This window comes from Xyrauchen texanus, chromosome 48 (assembly GCF_025860055.1).
Source record: "Xyrauchen texanus isolate HMW12.3.18 chromosome 48, RBS_HiC_50CHRs, whole genome shotgun sequence".
In the NCBI taxonomy this organism is placed as follows: domain Eukaryota; kingdom Metazoa; phylum Chordata; class Actinopteri; order Cypriniformes; family Catostomidae; genus Xyrauchen; species Xyrauchen texanus.
The window spans coordinates 13,455,469-13,480,171 of NC_068323.1; the positions used below are offsets into that span (position 1 = coordinate 13,455,469).

General features: G+C 38.3%; 1 protein-coding gene across 2 annotated transcripts; it reads left to right on the forward strand.

Annotated features, from left to right (window-relative positions):
* The first annotated feature begins 4,941 nt into the window (after window positions 1–4,941).
* On the forward strand, window positions 4,942–22,588 carry LOC127639973 (cartilage intermediate layer protein 1-like). Of its 2 annotated transcripts, XM_052122335.1 has the most exons (10): window positions 4,942–5,167; window positions 12,217–12,312; window positions 12,897–13,166; window positions 14,262–14,444; window positions 15,147–15,299; window positions 15,437–15,754; window positions 16,377–16,485; window positions 16,576–16,733; window positions 17,760–20,188; window positions 20,265–22,588. In XM_052122335.1, the coding sequence occupies exons 1-9, from the start codon at window positions 5,104–5,106 to the stop codon at window positions 20,174–20,176; spliced, it is 3,768 nt and encodes a 1,255-aa protein (XP_051978295.1). In that variant the 5' UTR covers window positions 4,942–5,103; the 3' UTR covers window positions 20,177–20,188; window positions 20,265–22,588. The 2 variants fall into 2 exon arrangements, with proteins under 2 accessions (XP_051978295.1, XP_051978296.1); XM_052122336.1 differs by lacking the exon at window positions 12,217–12,312.
* Window positions 22,589–24,703: the final 2,115 nt, after the last annotated feature.

Consider the following 24,703-nt stretch of genomic DNA (forward strand, 5'->3'; position numbering starts at 1 on the left):
CAATAACTTGTCTTTAGTCAGTCCATGAAAACTCATTTATTACCACATATTCCCAAGGCAATGCTTTCAAACAGTCAAAATAACTTGTTGGACGGCACCATGGATTGGCAAGCAACCTCAAATCTCCCCATCATGGATGTGTGTGTTATGATCTTGGACAGCGGAACAGTACTGTACATGTTGCATGCATGGGAATATTTACAAATGGTCAAACACGATTACCATTGCTCATGAACTGTGTGTTAGACTTCAAAGTTCTGCTTTGCACAAGCACATAAGCTTTTAGTGTGGAACTATGGTTAAATGGCCAAATGACGACACTTTCCTCCATGGCAACGTATACATCTTGCGCTCTGTGGTTGGTAAAGATGGAGAAATGCACTATAAGCGAACCTACTATTGACAAACTGTACACAAACGAAAATTTAATTAAGCCATAAATTATACAAATGAATGCAAAATGGGTATTGTGAGTCAGAGTCTGTGAAAGAGATTGCTTTGGGCAATTCATTAGAAATGTAACCATTTGGTTGTTTACAACTTCAATTATAACACTATGTGGATATCTGACCAATTACATGTACAGTAAATGGACCTTTTATTTTATCAACATGAATATATATATATATATACACACACACATAAACACATGCACACAGCTCTGGAAAAAATGAAGAGACCACTGAAAACTATCAGTTTTTCTGGATTTTCTGTTCATAAGTATGTGTCAGATCAGTGGTGAATTCTCAGGGCCAGCAGAGCCTTCTCTGCTGGCATAACATGCCTAATAATTACATATATTTTCATCCTTTCATTCGCATTCACCTTTTTGCCTAGGTATTTTCAACTGCTTTACTCTCCTAACTCATCAAAAACAAATTGCAAAAAACTAAAAGTTTACCCAATCATAATGTATTCCTCGATGCTTACAAGCAAAGTGTTACAACTGTTTTACAAATCGCATGCCCGAAGCCGAGCTCCTTAAGCCGGTTTATACTCGATGCATCCGCACTAGCGCTAGGTAAAAATGGCATCGTCGCGGAGTGGCCGTCAGATGAATGGGCATCTAAAGTCAGGGTTGTCAGTTTCATCAGCCAATCAGATTGATTTATAATTCTTGGTGGGTGAGGTCTTTAGTATATGTCCGAGTTCAAGCCTTCTAGCTGGCCTTAAGTGATGCAATCACACTTTAAGTGATGTACGTAATTTGAAAGCGAAGAGCGCGAGATGCTGACGAGTCAGCTGTCATCACTGCTGGTATTGCCGTTGAGAAAGAGAGCCTTATGGATTTAAAAACCTGAGATTTTCTGAATGATCATGCGATTGATTAATAAAAAAGTAAAGGAGGAATTTCACTTTGGTGATTTTCACTTCAAGTAAATTGGTAAGTGTTTTTTGCATTGTTAAAGCAACATCAGGAGTTTTCTAAGTGTAAATTAGGCTGCTGGAGCATTTAGTGTTGGATCAAGTTTTGGAAAGTAACTGTGTACCCTGACGAAACTAAATTTAAATGTATGATAAGCATATGGTGTCAAATTCAATGTAAAACTGTGTTTTCTTAATGGCATGAATCGCACTAAAAGCCTAGACTTAAAATGCACGGACCGTGGCTGTGTTTGAGTAAAATTAACATTCTGGTTTTATTCTATCGGTGATGATCTGTGAGTGCTTCACCAAGGCTGGAATTGGGCAGATTCGTCTTTGTGAAAGATGCATAAATCAAGCCATGTACAAGATTATCCTGGAAGAAAACATCCTTCTGCTCTGACAATGCTTTCCTGCAGGACAATGCTACATACCACATAGCCAGGTCAATCAAGGTGTGAATGGAGGACCACTGGATCAAGACCATGTCATGGCCAGCCCAATCTCCAGACCTGAATCCCATTGAAAACTTCTGGAATGTGATCAAGAGGAAGATGGATGGCCACAAGCCATCAAACAAAGCAGAGATGCTTCAATTTTTGCGCCTGGAGTGGCGTAAAGTCACCCAACAGCGATGTGAAAGACTGGTAGAGAGCATACCAAGATGCATGAAAGCATTGATTGAAAATCAGGATTATTCCACCAAATATTGATTTCTGAACTCTACCTAAGTTAAAACATTAATATTGTGTTGTTTATAAATGTATTTGAACTTGTTTTCTTTGCATTATTCGTGGTCAGAGAACACTGCATCTTTTTTGTTATTTTGACCTGTTGTCATTTTCTGTAAATAAATGCTCTAAATGACAAAAATTGTATTTGGGATTTTGAAATGTTGTCAGTAATTTATAGAATAAAACAAACATGTTCATAACACATACCTATAAATTGCTAAATAATTTGCAGTGGTCTTTTTCCAGAACTATGAGTGTGTGTGTGTGTGTGTGTGTGTGTATATATATATATGATTTTTTTTTTTAAAGAATATGATGAAGAGTTCAAGGTGTTGCCCCTGGCCTACAAATTCCCCAGATCTCAATCCGATTGAGCATGTATGGGATGTGCTGGACCAATAATCAGATCCGTGGCAGCTCCACTTCGAAACTTCCAACACCAACTGGGCCTGTATGAAAAATTCTTTGTCCCTTTAGTTACTAAATCCCAAAATCTATGAAACAGCATTCATAATGGGGTTCAGCAGGACTAGACACACCCAGGCCTGAATACTACCAGTCCTGTTCAATCAAATCAACACCTAAATAGAACTTTTTCAGCAGCATGAACTTGGCTAAAAGGTCTCATCCAGTAGCACACTATGCCAAGGTTGAAAGAAATTCCAGAAATCATGAGGAAAAAGGTGATTGAAATACATCAGTCTGGGACGGGTTACAAAACTATTTTAAAGGCTCTGGGACTTCAAAGAACCGCAGTGAGAGCCATTATCTCTAAATTGAGAAAATGTGGCACAGTAGTGAACCTTCCCAGAAGTGGCTGACCTTCCAAAAGTTCTCCAGGAGCACAGCGACGACTCATCCAGGAAGTCACAAAAAAGCAAAGGACAACATCCTGCAGGCCTCTCTCGCATCAATAAAGGTCACTCTTCATGACTCCTTTATCAGAAAAACACTGGCCAAAAACGACATCCACAGAAAAGTAGTGAAAACCATTGCTAATCCAGAAGAACTTTAAGGCTCGTGTGAATTTTGCCAAAACACACCTTGATGATCCACAAAGCTTTTTGGGAGAATGTTCTGTGGACTGATGAGTCGAAAGTAGAACTGTTTGGAAGACAGGGGTCCCGTTACATCTGGCAAAAAGAACATCATACCTACAGTCTAGCATGGTGTGATGGTGTGGGGACGCTTTGCTGCTTCAGGGTGAAGACGACTTGCAAATCCTTAAGGAGAACGTACAGTCATCTGTCCATGAGTTGAAGCTCAAACGCAACTGGAGTAAGGAGTAAATAGGAGTAAGTCCACCTCTGAATGGCTCAAAAGAAGCTAAATGAAAGTTTTGGAGTGGCCTAGTCAAAGTCCTGCCTTGAACCCGATTGAGATGCTGTGGCAGGAACTTAAACGGGCAGTTCATGCTCGAAAACCCCCCAATGTGGCTGAACAAAAGCAGTTTTACTAAGAAGAGTGGGCCAAAATTCCATATATATATATATATATATATATATATATATATATATATATATATACATTTTTTGTTTCTTTTTTTTTTTCACATTTTAGAATAATAGTAAAGTCATCAAAACTATGGAATAACATAAATGGAATTATGGGAATTATGTTGTGACTAAACAAAATCCAAAATAAATCAAAACTGTGTTATACTTTAGCATCTTCACAGTTGTCACCCTTTGCCTAGAATTTGCAGACATGAACTCTTGACATTTTCTCAACCAACTTCTTGAGGTATCACCCTGGGATGCTTTTTAAACAGTATTGAAGGAGTTCCCATCTATGTTGGTCACTTCTTGGCTGCTTTTCTTTATTATGTGGTCAAAGTCATCAATTTCAAAAATATTTTTGTCTACAAAACTAATTTCAAACATTTAAGCTAACGCCTTCAGATTAAAAGATTTTTAAGATCATGAGATCATTTCAGTCAAGTGTTTAAAAACGTTTGACTGGTAGTGTCTATACACACATTGGAAAACTGTATTTTGTGTTTACTCAGGTTGCCTTTATTTTATGTTATATCTCGTTTGTTCTAAAAAGGTTCTAAGAAAATTTTGTCTGAAAAATACACAAAAATAGAAGAAATCAGGAAAAAAAAATTCACAGCATTGTACATATATAAATATATATTTTAAATGGCCCTGTGGTGTGACAAATATAGATTTTAAAGAACAAATATAGCATGTAGTCTGTCCATTAATATGGTCTGCATGTAAAGCTGCAATCATAACAATTAGGAAAGAACAAGTAAAATGCGGTTTTAAAATAGGTTTAGGTGCAGTATAACATGTCACACCACAAGACACGGCAACATTACAAAGGTATTTCATGTCAACTACCCATGTGCCTGTTTAGTTTTGAAACAGGTGCGCCACATCACTGTCACCTCAAACTATAGAGTCATACTGTTGAGGAGAGGGGCATTCCTAAAATGTTCTAAACGTTCAATTGTGCAATGTATTGATAAGTTTAAATTGAAATCATCTATTTTCATCAGGTAAACCCTGACTACTTAATTCATAGTCACACTGACATTTATTTCAACTAACATGCCTGCCCAGAACATAATAAAACACACAAATATGGTTTATTGTCCTGTTTAAGCACACAGATCCAGAGTAATGTAGGCTGGCTTGATTAAAAATGCAAACATAAAATTTTTCTGATGGAACATTCACCTTTCTCCTACATCTGCCTGTTTCTTTTTCATCTTCTGGAATGATATGAAGACACAGATGTTAGCACACTGGCCAATGGTGAGCAGGAGGGGGCTGGGTTGGACCCCTTTTCACTCCATCCCGTCTTTTAAAACTCTGGGAACTTCACGGAACTCTGTCAGACTAGTTTTGAAGGACAGGGAAAACAAATTCATTGTTTAGGCTTTCCTGTCAAGTAGCCCAAGAACTTGTTCAAACTATATCTATTTTCTGTTTCTTTATTTCTTTATTGGATTGTTTTGTTTCACCAACAGCTGCCCTTAAATGAAAGTGGCACTATGTGGGACTTCTCAGTGGTGACATTGGTGCTGTCCTCCTTCTTTATTGTGTCCATTGCACAAGGTAATGTACTTTCAATAATCTATTTATGTCTTTATGACAACATGTATGAATGTGATTAATTCAATATTATGTAGCAGATTGGATACAGCTGTCAGCACTTTTGGGACTTACTAAAACAGATCGAGGGAATGATTGTTTCACTCCATGAAGCACAGTACTGTTTCAACTTACATGGCTAGAGTAATCTTTTGTAAATCTGACTATTTTTGACTACAGAACATTTGTGTGACTGATTCTGTTTCCTGAGTCAGTATATCAATGGATATGAACTGACAAATTAGAAAATAATATTAATAATGCTACTTCAAATTCAATGCTTCAGCATTCAAATTATCTATTTGTTACTAATCAAATCTAAAGTGGGAATGGTGCTGTATCTTATTGTGATGTCATACCTCGTGCTGTTTGACTTTTAAGAAACTGCCAAAGTTACATATGCATGCACTCTATAATTAAAAATAGTGAATGCGGTACAAACTGCATTATAAGCTTTTTCTGCAAAGTGTTTGTATAAACAAATTCAGATTCTGAATACTGTCCCAACATCACTTTCAAAACCACAGCTTTGGAAAGTACAGTTTGACTATGGAGGAATTAATTATGATTGACTGACAGTCAGAAAATACTGGACGCCAGCCCACCGACCAAGATTGAAATTTGGAGCACCACCGTTTTATTAATCTCCTGGTCTCACCGCTGTCTATATACTGTCATTTCCCCCTGGTCTCCGGTCCACCTCCGTCTCTACAGAATTTATTACCTGTTTCCAAACATGAGTAGAAAGCTGCCGTCGTGAGGAACCCATATCATGGAAAATAGTGCCTGACATTGCTGAGGTCTAAGTCAAGGCTTTAAACTTCTGCGTCTAAAATCTGGTTTTAAATAACCAGATGTCGCTCAGTCATCCGGTAATGAGCTGCAAGTTTGTGTCTCCATGCCAGTTTCATCCAGGGCACAGCGAAGCCATTTTCAGCACACAAAAGTAAATATTACCTCTCTCTAATCTGCTCTATTCGAACTATTTATTTTTCAGATTCAGCTCAAGTTCAGCAGCCTAGTACCTCAATCTCTGTTGTGTTGATGTGCAAAAGAACGAGAAATTAGGAAAGAGGGATCAAATTCTACAAGCAAAATGTTACATACCTCAATTCAGAAGTATTTCAATATTTCTCATCCGTGAAGTTGTTGCTGCCTGATAGCAGACGGTGTGCTTACAGTGTTCCTCTGTTATTAGTCTGGGTGTATTTGGCCTTTTGATACATTTAAACTCCCCCAAAAAATGGCAACAGAGACCAACTTTAGGGGCCAGTCAGACCGAATGCGTTCTTGCACTAAGATAAGTTAGATGCAATGCTATGAATGTATCAAAAGTGTCTCGATTGCGAAATTGTCAAAGACATTCATCTAAAGTATGTTTACATAGAAAAAAATGAAAACGGATGGATGCATGGACACAAAAATTCATTGTGTGGGAACGGTCCCTCTATTAACACTAGCACTTATAGAGGAGCTTCAATTCTGTGCACACATGGCCAGATTTACATGAATATATAGTGATATTATTTGGGAAAATAGCTTTAGGTGAATAAATCAATGTGTCACTGGCAATTTCAGGCATTTTTCCATTGATTTTGTCTTTAGATACAGACTTATCCCATTTCTGGAATTTGTACCCATCCCAAGCTTTCTCACTTGCACTCACATACCAAAAAGGCAAGCTCCACCACTGACACTTATCATCATATTATAATACGGTAAAACAGTTCAAAGGCAAAGGAAACTAAACATCCCAAATCAATTTAAACACACAAATCTGACTGAGCTTTCATTACAATTCAGTGACTATAGACAAGTCCAGTAGAATAATGGAGCACAGATGCAACCCGTGAGGCTACGGAACATTCAGTCAGTGGCTCCTAATCTTTTTCTCAACCCAATCAGAGAGAACTCACCATCCGAGTCATCCATTCGAGCACAACTCAGCCAGGACATGTGCCAGATGCACAAAACTACTTCCACATGTTTGCCGATGCAGGATAAACATACACAAAAAAAATCACTTTGGAGCTTTCGTTTGCATTCATTAAAACATGATGGGATGTGGAATGCAATTTTGAGACCACTGCCGGGCACAGTGCCTTCTTAAATTAAATGCTTGTGATTTCTAACAAATGCCTACTTGTTTGCAAGCTCATACACTGTGCGTTAAACATGTTAAAGACGTCTCAGTATTTTTCTGGATTTGTCAGCACCATAGCACTTAGTCAGTGTAAGTTTGCTCTGAAGGGATTACATAACATGCTGAAATGTTAAATACGTTTCCTTTTTGGAAGAGTTCTGGAACATTTAACAAACTTTCAGACATTTCAGAGAAAGGACAGTGCTAATGCCAGCTAATGTTTGGCAATGATTTTGTTGATGTGGTCCTTGGAGAACCCGCAAAACAAGGAGAACCCACAAAACAAAGTTTCAACAACTTAACATTAATGGAAAATATGTAGTTGTTAGTAGTATTTGATAAAAGCTAGCACGATATTGTTCATACACTCTTTAAATTAAATTGCCCCCTCAAACTTAATAGCTGGTTGTGCCTCTTTAGCAGCAACAACTGCATCCAAGCATTTCCGATAGCTGGCGATTAGTCTTTCACAACGCTGTGGTGGAATTTTGGCCCACTCTTCTTAGTAAAACTTCTTTAGTTCAGCCACATTGGAGGGTTTTCGAGCATGAACTGCCTGTTTAAGGTTCTGCTACCGCATCTCAATCAGGTTCAAGGCAGGACTTTGACTAGGCCACTCCAAAACTTTCATTTTGGCAAATTACATTTTTATAAGGAATGTTATGCTAACCTCACTCACATTTAGAAAACTGAAAATGTTCGTGTTCCCACAACCACAATGTAACATTTACAAAATGTTTTAAGAACATAAATTTGTTAGCTGCAAAGGACAGCGGGAATTGGATTGGAACTTACAGCTCCCGAGCGGCTTGTATTGACATGTCTGGAGCATGTGCGCTAACCACTTGGCTACCTCTTTGATACAGAGCTTTTATTAAAACCCAAACCTAGACTATATTTTGATTAGCTTCTGGCTAGGGCAGCAATACCCCAAACACACATTAAAAAAGGGGAATGTCTTATTAAAAGGGCACAGACTGTTATTGTATGTTTGACTACTGGATATTGTAAAAACTGGGATAAAAACCCTGGCAAACATATGGGTACAAAATAATCACAGAATTGCTCAACCAAGTTAAATCCACCCCTCTTGTGTGAGAGTCATCTCCCAAAATAAACTTGGCATGAACTGTTTGTTATGTGAGGGCAGAGTGTAAGTCTATGTTAGGAGGACACTGATGCGCTCCTAATAGGTGGTTGCATATTTTTAGCGGTTGTTAACTGATTGTTTCCACTGTAAAGTAAATCATTTTTACACACCTGAACTTAGAAATTCTCTGTAACTGAGTGTTGATATTACAAGATTTCTTTGAGGTCAGGGACTGTTCTATTCTAAACACATAGTTCTTCTGCCTTGGAATAGAATGGACAGGGTGATAGTTATTGGGAATTATGCTACATCCCCTGTAATACTTTTTCAGTAGAAAATACATGCATGTAGTTACATTTACGCCTCTCATCCACACTGGAACTGCTTTTTCCTTCACCGGAAAATGCTGTCTAGTACCATTAACTTTGGAAAAGTTAGGCAGAATAAGGGGTGGCAACAAGGGCTGTATTAAGGTAGTCCGGGGCCTTGGGGCGTACCATTTTGCTGTGCCCTGGCAATCATCACAGTGGTGGGGGGGCTGTGAACATATACGACACGAACAGGTTAAGCCATTGTGCACCATCTCTGTGTTTACATCAGCATCTCCAGTATGCTAGCTGTGACATTTTAACAGTCTGAGTTGGGGTGACAAAGCTTGTTTTGAGGGAGGCCACGCCCTTGCGTATAGGCACATGTGAGCTCCAGTTTCTGGGTAAAATGTCCACAGATTGGCACCAAAAGTTAGTTGTAAAGTCAGTTGTATTTTTAGTTCTAAATTATGTGATACAGAATGCATATTTTATTAGAACTACCCCGAATGTAAACCCCAGTCCTAAACCTATCCGTCAATTGAGTAAAAATGTTGTTTCAGAGCTTATAAAGCTCTGAAACAAAAAAAGCTTTAAAAGCTTAAAAGCATCATAGTGCTGCAGGCTCTACATCAGTACAAGTGTATAAGTAAATCAATGATATTCTTGAGTTCTGCGAACTAACCTTTGGGAATGACAAGGGTTATTTCAGGTTGACCTGCAAGGGAAAATCAATGCCGTATTTGAGAGGGATATAATCACAGCTAATGGTGGCTTGGAGGAAGTCCTGCATAGCTTCTACGGTGACTGACATGTCAGCCACAGATAAGCGCTTCAGTGTGTATGCTTCGAGTAATGCCAGTAACAATTCACTGTCAAGACTCTGTACTATTTCTACTTGAGGATGTTAGGACACATCTGCTAAACAAGTCACCCCTGGAAAAAATGGCATTGGCGAATGAATCCCTCAGATCATGACATTTACATTTATGCATTTGGCAGATGCTTTTATCCAAAGCGACTTACAGTGCAGTTATTACAGGGACAATCCTCCCGGAGCAACCTGAAGTTAAGTGCCTTGCTCAAGGGCCCAACAGTGGCATCTTGGTGGTGCTGGGGCTTGAACCCCTGACCTTCTGGTCAGTAACCCTGAGCCTCAACCACTGAGCCACCACTGCCCCATGAACAGATTTCCTTATCACAGTACTCTCTGAGAAATGTGTTCAAGCATGTTCTCCAAAGCGGTTCAAGGATTTACTTATGGAAGACAGGACAGTCAGATCCACATGTGGCAATGGGTGTGCATCTTCTGGTTATGTCTCATCTAGAAAGCATGAGGCACCATGTGTTTGTCCCTATTACTCTTTCCTTTCCTCTGGGGCCCTGGCCTGTAAGTGTCTCCAGCTTTTCAGATTAGCTTTGAGAATGGATGTGGTGCAGATAATAGGTTTGGGTGAGACAGCTAAAAAAATCTAAATATTTCTTCACTCTTTTTTTCCCCCAATTTGGAATGCCCAATTCCAAATGTGCTCTAAATCCTCGTGACTCACCTCAATCCAGGTGACAGAGGAAGAATCTCAGCTGCCTTCGCGTCTGAGACTGTCAACCCACACATCTTATCACGTGGCTTGTTGAGCGCGTTACTGCAGAGATATAGCACACGTGGAGGCTTCACACCATCCACCGCGGCATCCATGCACAACTCATCACGCGCCTCACTGAGAGCTAACCACATTATAGCTATCAAGAAGAGTCACCCCTGTTACTCTACCCTCCCTAGCAACTGGGCCAATTTGGTTGCTCTGGAGTCACTCAGCATGCCCTGGAATTTGAACTAGCGAACTTCAGGAGTGTTAGCCAACGTGTTTACCCCTGAGCTACCCAGGGCACCTTTTCAGTATTTTGATGACATTTGATATATTGAATATCTTGATATTTATGTATTTGTGACCTGCATTTTGTCCTAAAGACACATGTTCAGTTTTATTCACTAAAGCAAAAAGTAAATTAAGTAATTATGACCAGTTAACATTTAATGATTTAGAGGAAAAGATTATAACATTTCTTGAAAGCTTAGACTTTACTTCTTACTATATTGTATAGAACTCGTGAAAGTGACTGAAAATGGTGAAGCAGACCACATTTGCTCTGTAATGGCTAGGATGATTTTTTTCCATAATTTCAGTAAATTAAAAATGTTTAATGCAAGATCTAAAGTAAAATCTAATATAAAATCATTCAGGCTTTGTTGATAATATATATTAAATCTAATATAACAAAGCGTAGCAATAAACTTCCCTCTAATTGTATTCTTGAAGTTTAAATCAGATATGCTTAATCTCAATGCTCTCATTCACAGGTCACTAGAAATGTTGTGATATTGAAATTAATCAAAGATGTTTTATTTAGGAAATGTAATGACCCAATAAAAAGAGCAGTAAAATCATTGCCATATTAACAGTTTTGCATGATTTTAACACCATTGTTGCCAAGTAGATTAAAAAAATGTAATGAAAGAAAGAAATACAGTTAAAATTAATGTAAAATAACCAAGGCATATTCTCCAACACAATCAATAATAATCATCATTATCATTCATTCAGTGAAATGGACAGTTTGAATTGAATCATGGAAATAAGTCAAACTTACCAACTCTAATGGCATTCTTGCAATTTAAGTTTGAACCAGATGCTGTTAAAACATCTCTGTCTTTATGCTCACACACTCACAAGTTGCAAGATAAGGAAAGGATGTATCCCAAAATGTATCAAGGGCATTAAAATATGCATTAAAATAATAGCTTCATTACGAATATCTGAATGTATTTTATATCGCTGGCTAAATCATCGCAATATATCATAAATATTTGACATATTTCCCAGTCCACTCAGACAGCCTACAACCAAACAATTGGTTGCTAAATGAAAAGCAATCATAAGGTGCAGAAACCAAATGTGTCCTCCTTAGGCCAATACCAATGTCAGATAACAGGTGCACACACAAAACTGCTTGGTGTAACCAAATTGGTTGTAGATAATGCTGGACGCTGAGCTGATAAAAGTAGGCCAGTCATTCCACTTGGATTCAATGGTGGCACCAATGCTTAGAGCACAGACACACACAAAAACACACACCCATGGGGCAGCACTTAAATATTAAATGTCTTTTGCACACATTCCATTGACTGCGAAGTCAAGCAAGATTTTCCGATCACATTCAAAGACACGTGTGCAACCTAAGGAAAGTGAAAGGAATAAGTTGTGCTGATCCATTACATTGCAAATTATATTGCACTTTAATAGATCAAACAACAAAGTCTTATTTCCAATGTTCCAATTTTATGTCAAAATTTAGTTAGTCTCTAAGGAGGTCAGTGTTCCTTGTAGATTTTGTTAATCTATTAAGCAGCCAGTCTTCCTTTGGTAGCACCTTTTGTGTTGAGTGCAGTGTAATAAATGTTGCCATCCCACAGGACCAATCTGGGACAGTTCAAATCTTCGGAGGTTAAACCAAACAGACAGGAGCAGAAAGTTGGCTTACAACAGCCTCTTCGAACCAAAGACCGCAGGTAGTTATGGTTAAATAATCATGCTCTCTTTATGCAATCAACTAATTTGTGGTGTTTTATTAGATCAAACCGCATTCCTTTGTGATGATAAAAAAGAAGTTCAGAGTTATAATATAATCTGAGTCATCTGTCTCTATTAAATGCGAGCCAATATAGGCATAAAGTATTGGTGATATAATGCTGAAACAGTAAGACACTGATATGTCAATTAGGTTACACATGCTCTTAATTGGGAAAAAAAGAAGTTGTACGTACGTGACAGTTCCGACAACTCCATTTTCCTTAAATAAAGTCATCCAATTCATACCTCCCATGGGAAGAGCTTGACATGAAGCAATAAGCTGTTTTGTGAGAGATGGATTGTATTCTGTTAATGCAATGCAGAGAGCTGGACCGATCTGAATAAAGTAAACTGAGGAAATGGCATGCAAATTGGGGTAGAGATTTGATATAATCCAAGGATCCAACTCTTGGAAAAAGATTGCTCATTTTCTTAGGTGCACATCATGGAGCCATTGGCAACAGCAGACTGTTCTTGTAAAATGTCTCACATCTCACTTTCATCTTTGTTCTGGGTGAAACAGGCATGACAGAGTGGACATCCTGGTTCAACATTGACCATCCGGGAGGAAATGGCGACTACGAGAGGTTAGAAGCCATTCGCTTCTACTACCGGGAAAGGGTCTGTGCACGACCAGTAGCCATGGAGGCTCGTACCACAGACTGGGTAACAGCAGCGGATACAGGGGAGGTGGTACATTCCAACCTGGAGAAGGGTTTCTGGTGCATCAATAAGGAGCAGCCATATGGACGCAGTTGTTCCAACTACCATGTGCGATTCCAATGTCCACCAGGTACAAGTAGTCAAGAGACAGTCCATCAAAGTAGAGAACTGTATTCCAGATGGAGACGTACAGTATGCATTAAAACATAATAGTTTACAACACTTTACGATGCCCTGCAAAGCCAAACACAATAACTACGGCAAACACTGAAACTGAGAACAATAGCTTCAAAGTTTTCTTATTGGATTACCGCTTTTGCTCAATAATCTAAATGGTGTCGCACACATGACAGACAGACAACATGCTGTATCCTAAAATGTAAAAACCATTGTTTTATGTGAAAGTTTGCATACTGTTACCGCCATACCGTAAACATTGCATACTGCGTCCACTGGTTAAGGTGGCGCTCAGCTACGACTTAGGGGGCTGCTCAAAATTCTTCTTCACCTCTAGTTTTCAATTATATTTGACCTAAAATAGCTTTTAGATAGATACAAACATATTGCATAGCCTGTATGGTTAACATTCCCAGTCAGGCTAGCTAGCTTACATTAGCAAACTAAATAGATTCTTACTATGTAACTTGTAGTTCAACTGTATAGCTACAGTGAATACAAACTTGTAAAATATAACCAGATTTAACGACATAATGTTCAGTTACAACTCACTGACCCAAAAACGGCTTTTAGGTAGATACAAATATATAGAATTGCCTGTTTGTTTAACATTCCTAGTCGGGCTAGCTAGCTAATATTAGCTAGCTATATAGTTACTATGCAGCTTGTACTTCTTCTGCATAGCTACTGAGAATACAGAGATTGTTCAGTGTAACCAGATTTAACAACATAATCATTTGAATGTTAACATCCATTAACAATTTATTATTCCATAAAAATTATTTATCTTTATTGGGAGAGAGTGTTAAGTCAAAACTCACTCATCTGGACTCTCATCTGTAGCTGACTTCAAACTTGAGCTCGAATGTACAGAACGACACATTCTATGTGCAATATCTGTGCTTTGTTCTTCCTGTCATGTGACGTGGTATAACACTGATCGTCTGGTGTTGGACCCCCTTGAGACACCTGATTTCGAACAATGTGTTACTGCATTATGGAGAAGTTAGATTGAATTTCTAAATATTGTTGCTTTTTGTTTCTTAAGTTCACTCGTTCTGGACTGAGTGGAGCACATGGGCGCCTTGCTCTGCCACCGCCTGTAATGATGTTGGCATTCAACTCCGTCAGAGGAAGTGTATGAGCACACAACCTCTGCCTTTGCTACTTTCGCCCATCTGTGTGGGGCCTCATATTGAAAGGACAGAGTGTTCGACCCCACCATGTCGAGGTTAATACGGCAAGAGATATCATTTCCATTCTTATAATGAATTAATCAAATTAATTTGATAAAACATGCATTTGCTTGCCTTCACCAATTTTGGTTTCACTAGATTCCCTGCTACAAAATAAATACATTCCTAGACCAAAATGGTTTGATGGTCTTAGCTTGTTTAAGATGGTCAAGCAATTCAAGATAGCCATAAGCCCTCCTAAATCCAGCAAACCAGACCAGGCTGGGTGACCAGCTAAGACCAGCAAACCAGTTTAGGCTGGTTTGAGCTTGGAATTTTTTACAAATGGTTTGGATAGCGCCAGATTATTAGACAGCAGAGAGATGTCACAGGCTCGTTTTGTGCTCTTCATATCAAATATGATCAAATGTTTGAATTTGTTGTATGTCTGAATCAATTGGCAATATTTGACACTTGAATCAACACTTGAATTGAGGCTTATTTTTCACTCGTGATTCTCGCAAGTGATCACTTCCCGCTGACATTTACATGACACATGTGGTGCCCAATTAGCTGGCTAAGCCCAAACATGTTTATGTATGTTCAGAACTCTGTTGTCTTTGATCATAAAATCAATGCAACCCTTCAGAATACAGTTTGCCAACCTGACATGGTTTAGCTAGACAGGGTGATGTAATGCATATGGTGTCAGAACTGTTTGTTCATCACAATTTTCTTCCAAATTCTTGACTAAACAGCCATGTGGAGTCAATGGGGTCCATGGAGTGCTTGCTCTGTGACCTGTGAGAAGGGTCGCAGGACAAGAAGAAGGACCTGTCACAGATCCACAACTAAGATCCAGTGTGCAGGACGACCTATAGAGGTCCAGAAGTGTGGAGATGCATGTCCAGGTACTGTGGCAGACTCTTTTTATGGCAGTAGACATGGAAATGGAAGTCTCCATTTTGTATTTTGTATTTTTCCCCATTCTTATGGAAGAACACCCTAATAAACTTTATAAAGGTTTCTGTACTTGCATTTTTCACAGTGGTGTGCAAGCGCATTTGTCCCGGGGGAAGTCCCAGCGACGACTGCAACTACTGCATCTGTGAGGGACAGACATTAGACGGAGAAGTCTTCAGTGTTACAGGTGTTCCAGTGGCTGGTGCCACAGTGGCTCTGGCTAGCCAACCTAAAATCATCCGAGCACACACTGATGCCAAGGGTCAGTTCAAGATTGCTGGACTGTGTTCCAGCCCTCAGACCCAAGTGGTCATCAGCAAGGAGAAATTTGCTCCAGTCACTGTGCCTGTTGCCATCAACAACACCGAGGCACTTTGGGTACAGGCTGTCTTACGGTCCTCGGGTAAGTACATTAAAAGAACTAAAGGTAACACTTTGCAATAAGGTTATATTCATTAATATTATTTAATGCATTGGGTCTCATGAAGTAACAATGAATGCCTTTTTATTTAGTATTTTTTACAGCATTTACTAATCTTGGTAAATGTTAATTCGTCAATTGTTTGTTCATGTTAATCCATATTTTATTAACTAATGTTAACATGCTGTATACATATTTTAATGTAAAATTAACATAAACATTTTAAATTGTGGTTAAATTGCTCATTGTTACTTCATGTTAACTCTTGCATTAACAAACATTTATTTTATCTTGTATTTTCTTAAGCATTTATACGTAAAGCACTTTGAATTGCCATTGGGTATGAAATGTGCTATATAAATAAACTTGCCTTGCCTAATGTTAATGAATATACCTTATTGCAAAAGGTTAGCAAACCAAATGTAGAAAGTCCTAGCAACAAGTTCATATACATAGACTATCTAGAAGCAGTTATAAGGGAGATAAAAATAACTAAAGCTACAGAAACTGGAATCACTCATAATTATTTCAAAAGCATTTTACCTAGCAGACCTAACTGTGTTGGATTTTCTAAGCTGTTGCATTGTTGATTCCTGTTTTACAGAGAAGCCATATATTGTTAAGCATCCTGAAGAAAAAGTACGTTATGAGGGACAACGTGCAACCCTTTGCTGTAGAGCAACAGGAACACCTAAACCTGACAAATATTACTGGTAAAGAAACAATGAAGTTAATAAATACATTTGCTCACAACTGGAAATATTGCCACAGTAACATAAAATATGAATTTGTTTCATCTGAAGGTACTACAATGGAACCTTATTGAACCGCACAATATACAAGTATGACGAAGATTTGATATTGCGTGACCTGAAACCAGAGCAGTCAGGCCAATATCACTGCAAAGCAAGTAGTTTGACAGGCAGCATCAAGTCTACTTCAGCCCTACTCACTGTTTTCAGTAAGTACAGAACCATTTTAGCTGTCAACAGGGATATGTCATTAAAAAAGAAAAATAACCCCATTAAATACTGAGGAAAATAACCCCATTAAATACTGATTAAATATTAAGGTCTCTAATGTCTAGTGACATGTGGGGTACAATATTTTATTATGTTTAGGTTGGTAGAAATAACCACATTCTAAACAAGGTATGACTGGCATGACATCGTAGTGAACTAAAATCATTAAACCCCACCAGTTCAGAGCGCTCCATATTAAAGTGAAATCCAAGCCTGTCAATAAATCCTCCTGTTATTTTAATCCTCAGACAAGTATGCATTTCCACATTTGCACACAAAACTACACATTGAAGAATTCCCATGATGCTTGTTATCCTGGATATAGATTGTCAGATATAGTCTGCCAAAAAGTGTGCTAAAGCAATTAGCTCTAGATTTATTCTGCAGAATTTCTCAAGTTCTTAATCATTTTGGCATAAGAAATGTGCTTTGGTGAATGAAACACACTAGCACCTGTCACAGCATGTTTCTTAATGGAGGATGATTAATGTGTTTTGTATTGCATTTAAACAACAGCTACAGTTGGAGAGATTTCCATAAATTAAATTTCAACAACCTCAAATAAGATTACATGGCTGCTTTCTCGAATAAATGTAATTTGAAAGGGAAAACAGTGTTCTTATGAATAAATGAGAAGCATTTACAATGGAGTGGTAATGTGACAATAAAGACTGGAAATGTTAATTTGGAGACACTGAACTGTCTCCACATTTTTCATCAGAACCAATATTTTGCCATGTCATCAGTCACCCTTTACGTACAGTTCAGTGATGCAGCTTCATTTGGGTTCAAAATGATCTATCCATCCCTATAATTATTTGATACACCTTATATCAGAGGAAACATTTATTATTTTGGCTTTAGACAAAGTGGTATGTAATGTCTTTGGCTGTGAGTCCTGAATGAATGTCCATCTGTATGCATGGAAAATGTATCTCACTGACTTCAAATGTCATATTTCACAGAAAAAGGAACACCAGCATGCAACTCTACACCTGACACTCACCTGATCAAACTGCCACTAGACTGCATGCAGCCTGGAACAGACTCCAAGTTTTACAATGCAGGTCGCTGTCCACACAACAAATGTCCTGGGACACTGGACTTCGATATGCGTTGCAGAGATGGATCTGTTTATTGCTGTGGGGTCAAACAAATGAAGGCCAGAGAGATCAACTGTGGCCGGTACGCTCTGCCTATCAAGGTTGTGAGTGAGTGTGGCTGCCAGAACTGTGCAGAGCCCAAAGTCCTCGTCCGGGGCAGGGTGGTTGCATCAGACAACAATGAACCCTTGCGCTTTGGACATATTTACATAGGCAAAGAGCGGATAGGTACCACAGGATATCAGGGTGGCTTCACAATTCAGGTGTCACCAGACACGCAACGACTTGTGGTAAACTTTGTGGACCCCTCTGAAAAATTTATTGATTCAGTCAAGGTATTCATCTTTGACAAGAGAGGAGGTGCAGTCTATCATGATGTAAAAGTAATGAGAAAGCAAGAACCTATTGACATCAATGCTGGAGAAACCAACACCATTTATCTGGGTGAAATAAAAGACGAGGACCCTATTGGTCAACTGGTCATACCTCCAAACTCTTTCCACAAAAACACCGGGGAATTGTATGAAGGGACCGTGAAGGCCAGTGTCACATTCCTTGACCCACGAAACATCACCACGGCTGCTGCAGCCCCTGGTGATCTCAACTTTGTGGACGATGAGGGAGAAATGCTTCCTCTGAGAACGTATGGAATGTTTTCAGTTGATTTCCGAGATGAGGCAAACCAGGAGGTTCTAGGAAATGGAGGAGTCCAAGTTCTTCTTGATACAGAGCATGTCAAAATGCAGGAGCATATCCCTACAATGAAACTCTGGTCCCTCAATCCAGACACAGGCATTTGGGAGGAAGAAAGTAACTTTTACCCTACACAAGCTACAGTTGCTGGCAGAGGGAGGAACAAAAGAGAGGAGCGCACCTTCCTGATAGGGAATATGGAAATAAGGGAACGTAGGTTGTTCAATCTTGACGTGCCTGAAAATCGGCGCTGTTATGTCAAGGTGCGGACATACATGAGTGACAAGTTCCTGCCCACTGAGCAACTGGAAGGAGTGGTTATAAACTTGATAAACCTGGAGCCAAAGCCTGGCTACTCATCAAACCCAAGGGCTTGGGGTCGCTTCGACAGTGTGATAACAGGACCAAATGGTGCTTGTTTGCCAGCCTTCTGTGATGCTCAGAGGCCTGATGCATACACTGCTTATGTCACAGCTATAATGGGGGGCGAGGAACTGGAAGCAGCCCCCTCTTCACCAAAAATGAACCCAAATATTATTGGTGTCTCTCAGCCATACTTGGGAAAGTTAGATTACCAGCGCTCAGATCATGATGATCCGGCACTTAAAAAAACAGCTTTCCGAATTAACTTAGCAAAACCAAACTCAAATAATTTAGATGAAACAAATGGACCAATATATACTTACCAGAGTTTAATTGCATGTGAAAATGCACCTGTTGATGCTAACCACTTCCGCTTCTTTCGTGTCGAAAAAGATAAATACGAATACAACGTGATACCATTTCAGGAGAGTGACCTCACTTCATGGACTGGGGACTACCTCTCCTGGTGGCCAAATCCACAGGAGTACAGGGCTTGCTACATCAAAGTTAAGATTCATGGAGCTACAGAAGTCATGGTAAGGTCAAGAAACCTTGGTGGCACTCATCCTCAAACCAGAGGTCAGTTGTATGGGATTAGAGACATTCGCAGCACCCGTGACTTGCACCATTCTAACACCTCTGCTGCTTGTCTTGAGTTTAAGTGCAGCGGAATGCTTTTTGATCAAGGTATGGCTGACAGATCACTCATTTCTGTTATTCCACAAGGCAATTGTCGTCGGATAGGAATCAACAGCCTCTTGCAAGAGTATCTGATAAAGCATCCTCCTGTTGTTCAGAACAATGAGTCTCACACCTTTAATATGTTAGCGCCTGTTGATCCTCTCGGACACAACTACGGAATATACACTGTTACAGACCAAAACCCACGAGTTTCCAAAGAGATCGCCATTGGCCGCTGCTTTGATGGTACCTCAGATGGCTTCTCCAGGGAGATGAAGTCAGATTCTGGAGTGGCACTGACTTTCACTTGCCCCAAACGAACAGTGAATCGTGAGAGTTTATTCCAACGCCTGCAAACAAATCCTGGTCTAACACTAACACAGATGGCTCGAGAGATGAGGGAGTCCCAGGGACTGCAAGTCAGAAGAGGGTCAACTCAAATGGTGGCCTATCCCTTTGGCCAACAGGGCAGGAGCCAGAACCGCAGACCCACGAATACTAACAGAAGAAGACCTGCTACTAGGACCCAACGAAGACAGTAGATCTTCCTTTAGGTGAGTTCTCTGCACTCAGAAACTAATATGTTTATCTTTTATGAATGTAATATTTATGCTTGTTTTCCTCGTGTAGGTCTTTGGGGTTGAAGAGAATTAAGAAAATTGACTCACAAAACCTGCCATGGGAATCAAAAATTTAACTGATCGAAATCTTTACCTGATTTATCTGAAAACATTTAAACTCCTGCTTTTTGTGTATGGAGAACTGTCCTATTCAAAGTTTACTTAATTAAATAAGAAATTTGTGTATGGTTTGGGTAAATACTTGACATGCCTCATCCAAGAAGATGTTATTTATTTTGATATCAAAACTCACTTCCTTTATGTGCAGCTAAACAAGCCAAATATGTCTTTAACTATTGACAAATTCTTCTAAATTGACCATTGTCTTCCACTGATATTAGAAAACGTGATTGAGAAAAGTCTGTGTGGGTTGAGATCAGATCTGATAACTGCTAATTTCTGCTTTTGTCAATGACACATGTACGTGAGAGAACTCTGCTAGATGCAATGAACCAGACTCAAGGCAGGACAGATGCCCTTTCAGTCTCAACCAACTTTTTACACAGTTCTATTCCTGTTGTGATTTAGCCAGTCACTGGTCTGCCAAAGCACAACTGACCCCAGCCAAGAATAGCATCCCTTAACAGAACAGATCGTCAAGGTAGACTAAACAAACCTGTGGTAAGACGTTAACAAAAATTATACAATGGCCCTTAACTTCAAGCACAGCATGGCCAATTCATTTCTGCAATCTTTATAACAGTTATGGCTGGCCTAATTATAAGTTTTGTTTTGATTTGAAATTTAATGTATACATCACAGTGATTGATGTCTCGTTATTAGGGTAAATTAATTGTATAATGTTTCTTGTGGGTCTTTGTCTGTCTCTTAATGTGCAATATCATGTTCCAATAATGACTTGAGAGCCCTAACTAAAATATCCTATGTTATGAGCCAATCAACCATAGGTCTGTAAAAAATGTTGTTCAAATAATACCCCTTGGTAAACAGCACCTAAGCACATAGCGCTAAGAAATATGGGCATCTTGCTATGCAAAAGACACATAGGAAAAGCGGCAAAAGCAACCTTGATGCATATTTTGCCAGCTGACAATGCAACATAAATCAGTTGCAGTATTTTAACTCTTTCCAGAAATAACTACGGACAACAATTATATAAAAAAAACTTTGTGTCATAGGTAGCATTGCTAATAGGATTTCATTATGGTAATTTGTCCCCACACTATGCTTTGATTTGTCTAATCCTTTATGCTTTTAACCAACACAGGCTAGTGAAGAATTTTAAAGCAGCAAGTTAATTGGGTTTAAGGATTAGACCGCATGTTTTAATAGATACAATTTTATTGTCTTTGTATCAAGAGATTTACACCTGGCCCAATGTGGGTAAAATATAAACAACATTATGGAATAAAAATGTAAATCTTCAAAGAAACATTAACTTATTACAACAACCCATGAAGAAACGATGTTGATTCATCTGAATAATCCTGAATATATTAATTAATGTACCAGTGAGAATGTATTGAAGAAACCAAGAGTGTCTTTAAGAAAATAATGCCATGTAGTGTTTACACAAAATACAGTTGCAAAATTCCAGTTGAGTGTAATTTGCAAAGAAAAGTTGCTAAATCTCCTAACACCTGACATTAGGGACTGAAGATAGTACAATATGTACTGTAAGTGTGTTAAGATTTGTCATAAACAGCAGAACCTATTTTCTATTAGTCGTGAGGCGTAGAAGAAACCAGAGATCAGGTAACTCTCATCACCATTATTTCGTTTGACAAAAGTTAAGCATATTGTGACATGCAAAGCATAAGCTTGAAAATCATGTTAAAATCATGTTTGTTATCCCAGACCATCTCACTTCCAAGTGATGCTGAGTCATACATTTGTAACTTGAAGAACTTTATCTAAACCTTTGTAATTTTGTAACACATCTAGTTAAATCAACCTTTGGTCTTTCATTGTCTATGCTGTTCCATCATATTTTCAGAGGCAAGGTAGGAAACAGGGATGAATATGGTGCTAAAAATGTGTTGGCCTCCAGTTAGCTTCTGTCCTCTCTTCAACTGTCTGGTTGGTCTCAGGGAGACTATAACTTTTCCAGGAATATCCTCTGGTGCAATGTGCATTGATATCTCTACCATTGTCTTTGCTACGAAACGAGAGTTGAATGGCTGCAGTTGTGCTCTTGGACTCTTCATGCTTGCATCTTGAATGCATTACATAAATCAATTCCTGATAAATCCATGCAAATAATAATGTAACTTGTATTGCATGAAATTGCCCATCTTGCAAACTCTAAAGTCAGTTTTATGTGTAAATTGTGGATTAAAATGTTTTGCCAGAATGTAAATAAAGATCTCTTGTAAACATGTTTTCTTAATATCGTTTTTATTACTTCAAAGATAAATTAAAAGAAATGTAACCACAAAATCATAGATGGAAAAGCTCATACAGGCACCCAACAATATAAAACATGGTGGGTATAAAACATGTAACTATAAAACAACTATAATATTGTATTAATAATCTTTTAAAGGGCAAAAACTCAGCATAACTCCATAGTATTTGCAAAATGTGTGTTTTTGACATTACAAAAAAGCAAACAATGCATTCTCCTTAGAAGACATCCTATTTTTCTATTTGGAATTAACGTGGTGGTTAAAATAATCTCACAGATGCTGAAAAAAGGGGTAAGATTATTTTTGTTGTACATATAAAAGTACAGGGAAACTAAAGGTTTGAAGTGAGTTGACCATGGGAATCATCATAAGCCATTCGGTTTTTCCCCTTTGGTTTAAGTCATTTCTAACACTCAAGTGGGTTAGTTCTAGGACAATATAATTATGGCAAGTTACCACTGTAAAAATGTTTTACAACCTTAAGAGAGAAGCACATTAACATCTCTGGAGTACTACTGATTATTAACCTAAACCAAGTAAGCTGCTGAAACACCACTGACTAAACAAAAATTAGTTCAGAAAATGTTGTATATAAATATATATTGCAGACAAAACTTTTAAGATAGACATAATGAACCAAATAAACATTTTGATAATCGAAATGTCTGAAAATTAACATGTAGTTTATTGTAGTGCCATTTTCTTGACATGTTTCACGAGGATTACCCTACTACACACTGCAGAAACTGAGCAAGGACTTTAGTTTTCTTTGATCAGGCTGAAGGTTTGTAATGATAGATCGCTTTCGTGCTTGACGTACACATTGCCATCTTCCAATTTCACTTCATAAACCTGCTGCTAAAAAAAGAATAGGAAGAAATATACATTTTATTGAATAAATACAACTGAAAACTCCTGCAATGCATCAAAGTCTCTATTTATGCTTGCACAGCTGTTAAAGCCTGAAGCTAATATAGTGCTTTGATACGAGAGTCTGGTGGATGTTAACCAGCTGTGGGAATAATGTCGAATTACTTCACATTTCAAGGTGTCGAGCCTGTGACGACTGTCTTAATTATGGATGGTTTTACAGGGTCTCTGCCTTATATTGATTGTACTGAGTTTCGCTGTCACGTCTAACTGCCCAATTCTTTGTTCCCAGCGTGAGAGAACACATTTCATCTGTTTATTAAAAAAGCAGATGTTTGACTAATTGAAACGTGCCAAAATGAGAGAAGTTTAATTCTTAGAACAAGACTTTCCAAATGTCTCTCTGTTTGGCAGCCCCTATTTGTGTATGAATCTACTGATGTGTAATCCACCACTAAATGAGATAATGTTTGGTGCCATAATAAGTTAAATTGATGGTACAAAGAAATGTGGTTTTAATACAAAAATAGAAACATTTGCTGGGGATGCTGAATCATCGACTATTGCTCTTTGCGTTCAAAGTAAAAATGATTGAATGGCTGTTTTCCTTTTATTCCTTAGTAATGTTTTTCAGTTTATCTCTTAGGCTGATACAGGTATCGGATTGATTCAAAAGAATTCTACGAAATAAATCTGAGATTCCTTTTAGATATTAACAGTTGATACCATTGATAGAAAACCTGTTTGATCTTTTGCTATCTGTGTTTTGTAAATGATGACAGAATTATCATTTTGGGTAAACTAACCCTTTAATAAGGTTTTTTTTTTTTGTTAAGGTCTCTTACCTGTAAACCTGTGCTTGATTGTCCAGTTTTGAGGTTGAAATCATAATCATGCCAAGGGCAGAAAACCAGAAGAACACCATCGACATCCTCAATATCTCCATCAGGGGTTTAAAGTAGAAAATATCATGTGGTATAACCGTCCAGAGATAGTTAAAAAAAAAAGCTGAAATTCTTAAAGAAAATAAATGTTGGCATGATTAGTGCAGAATAATATTTTATTAATATTTCTTGAAAAAAAAATGCAGTGAAACAATTGTGTTTTAAAATGTTTAATATTTGAAAACCCCTTTGTCCACCAAATCAAAGTCATGCGGTGTAAATAACTAACATGTAGGTAGCCATTTTTATGTTTATGTGAACAAAAA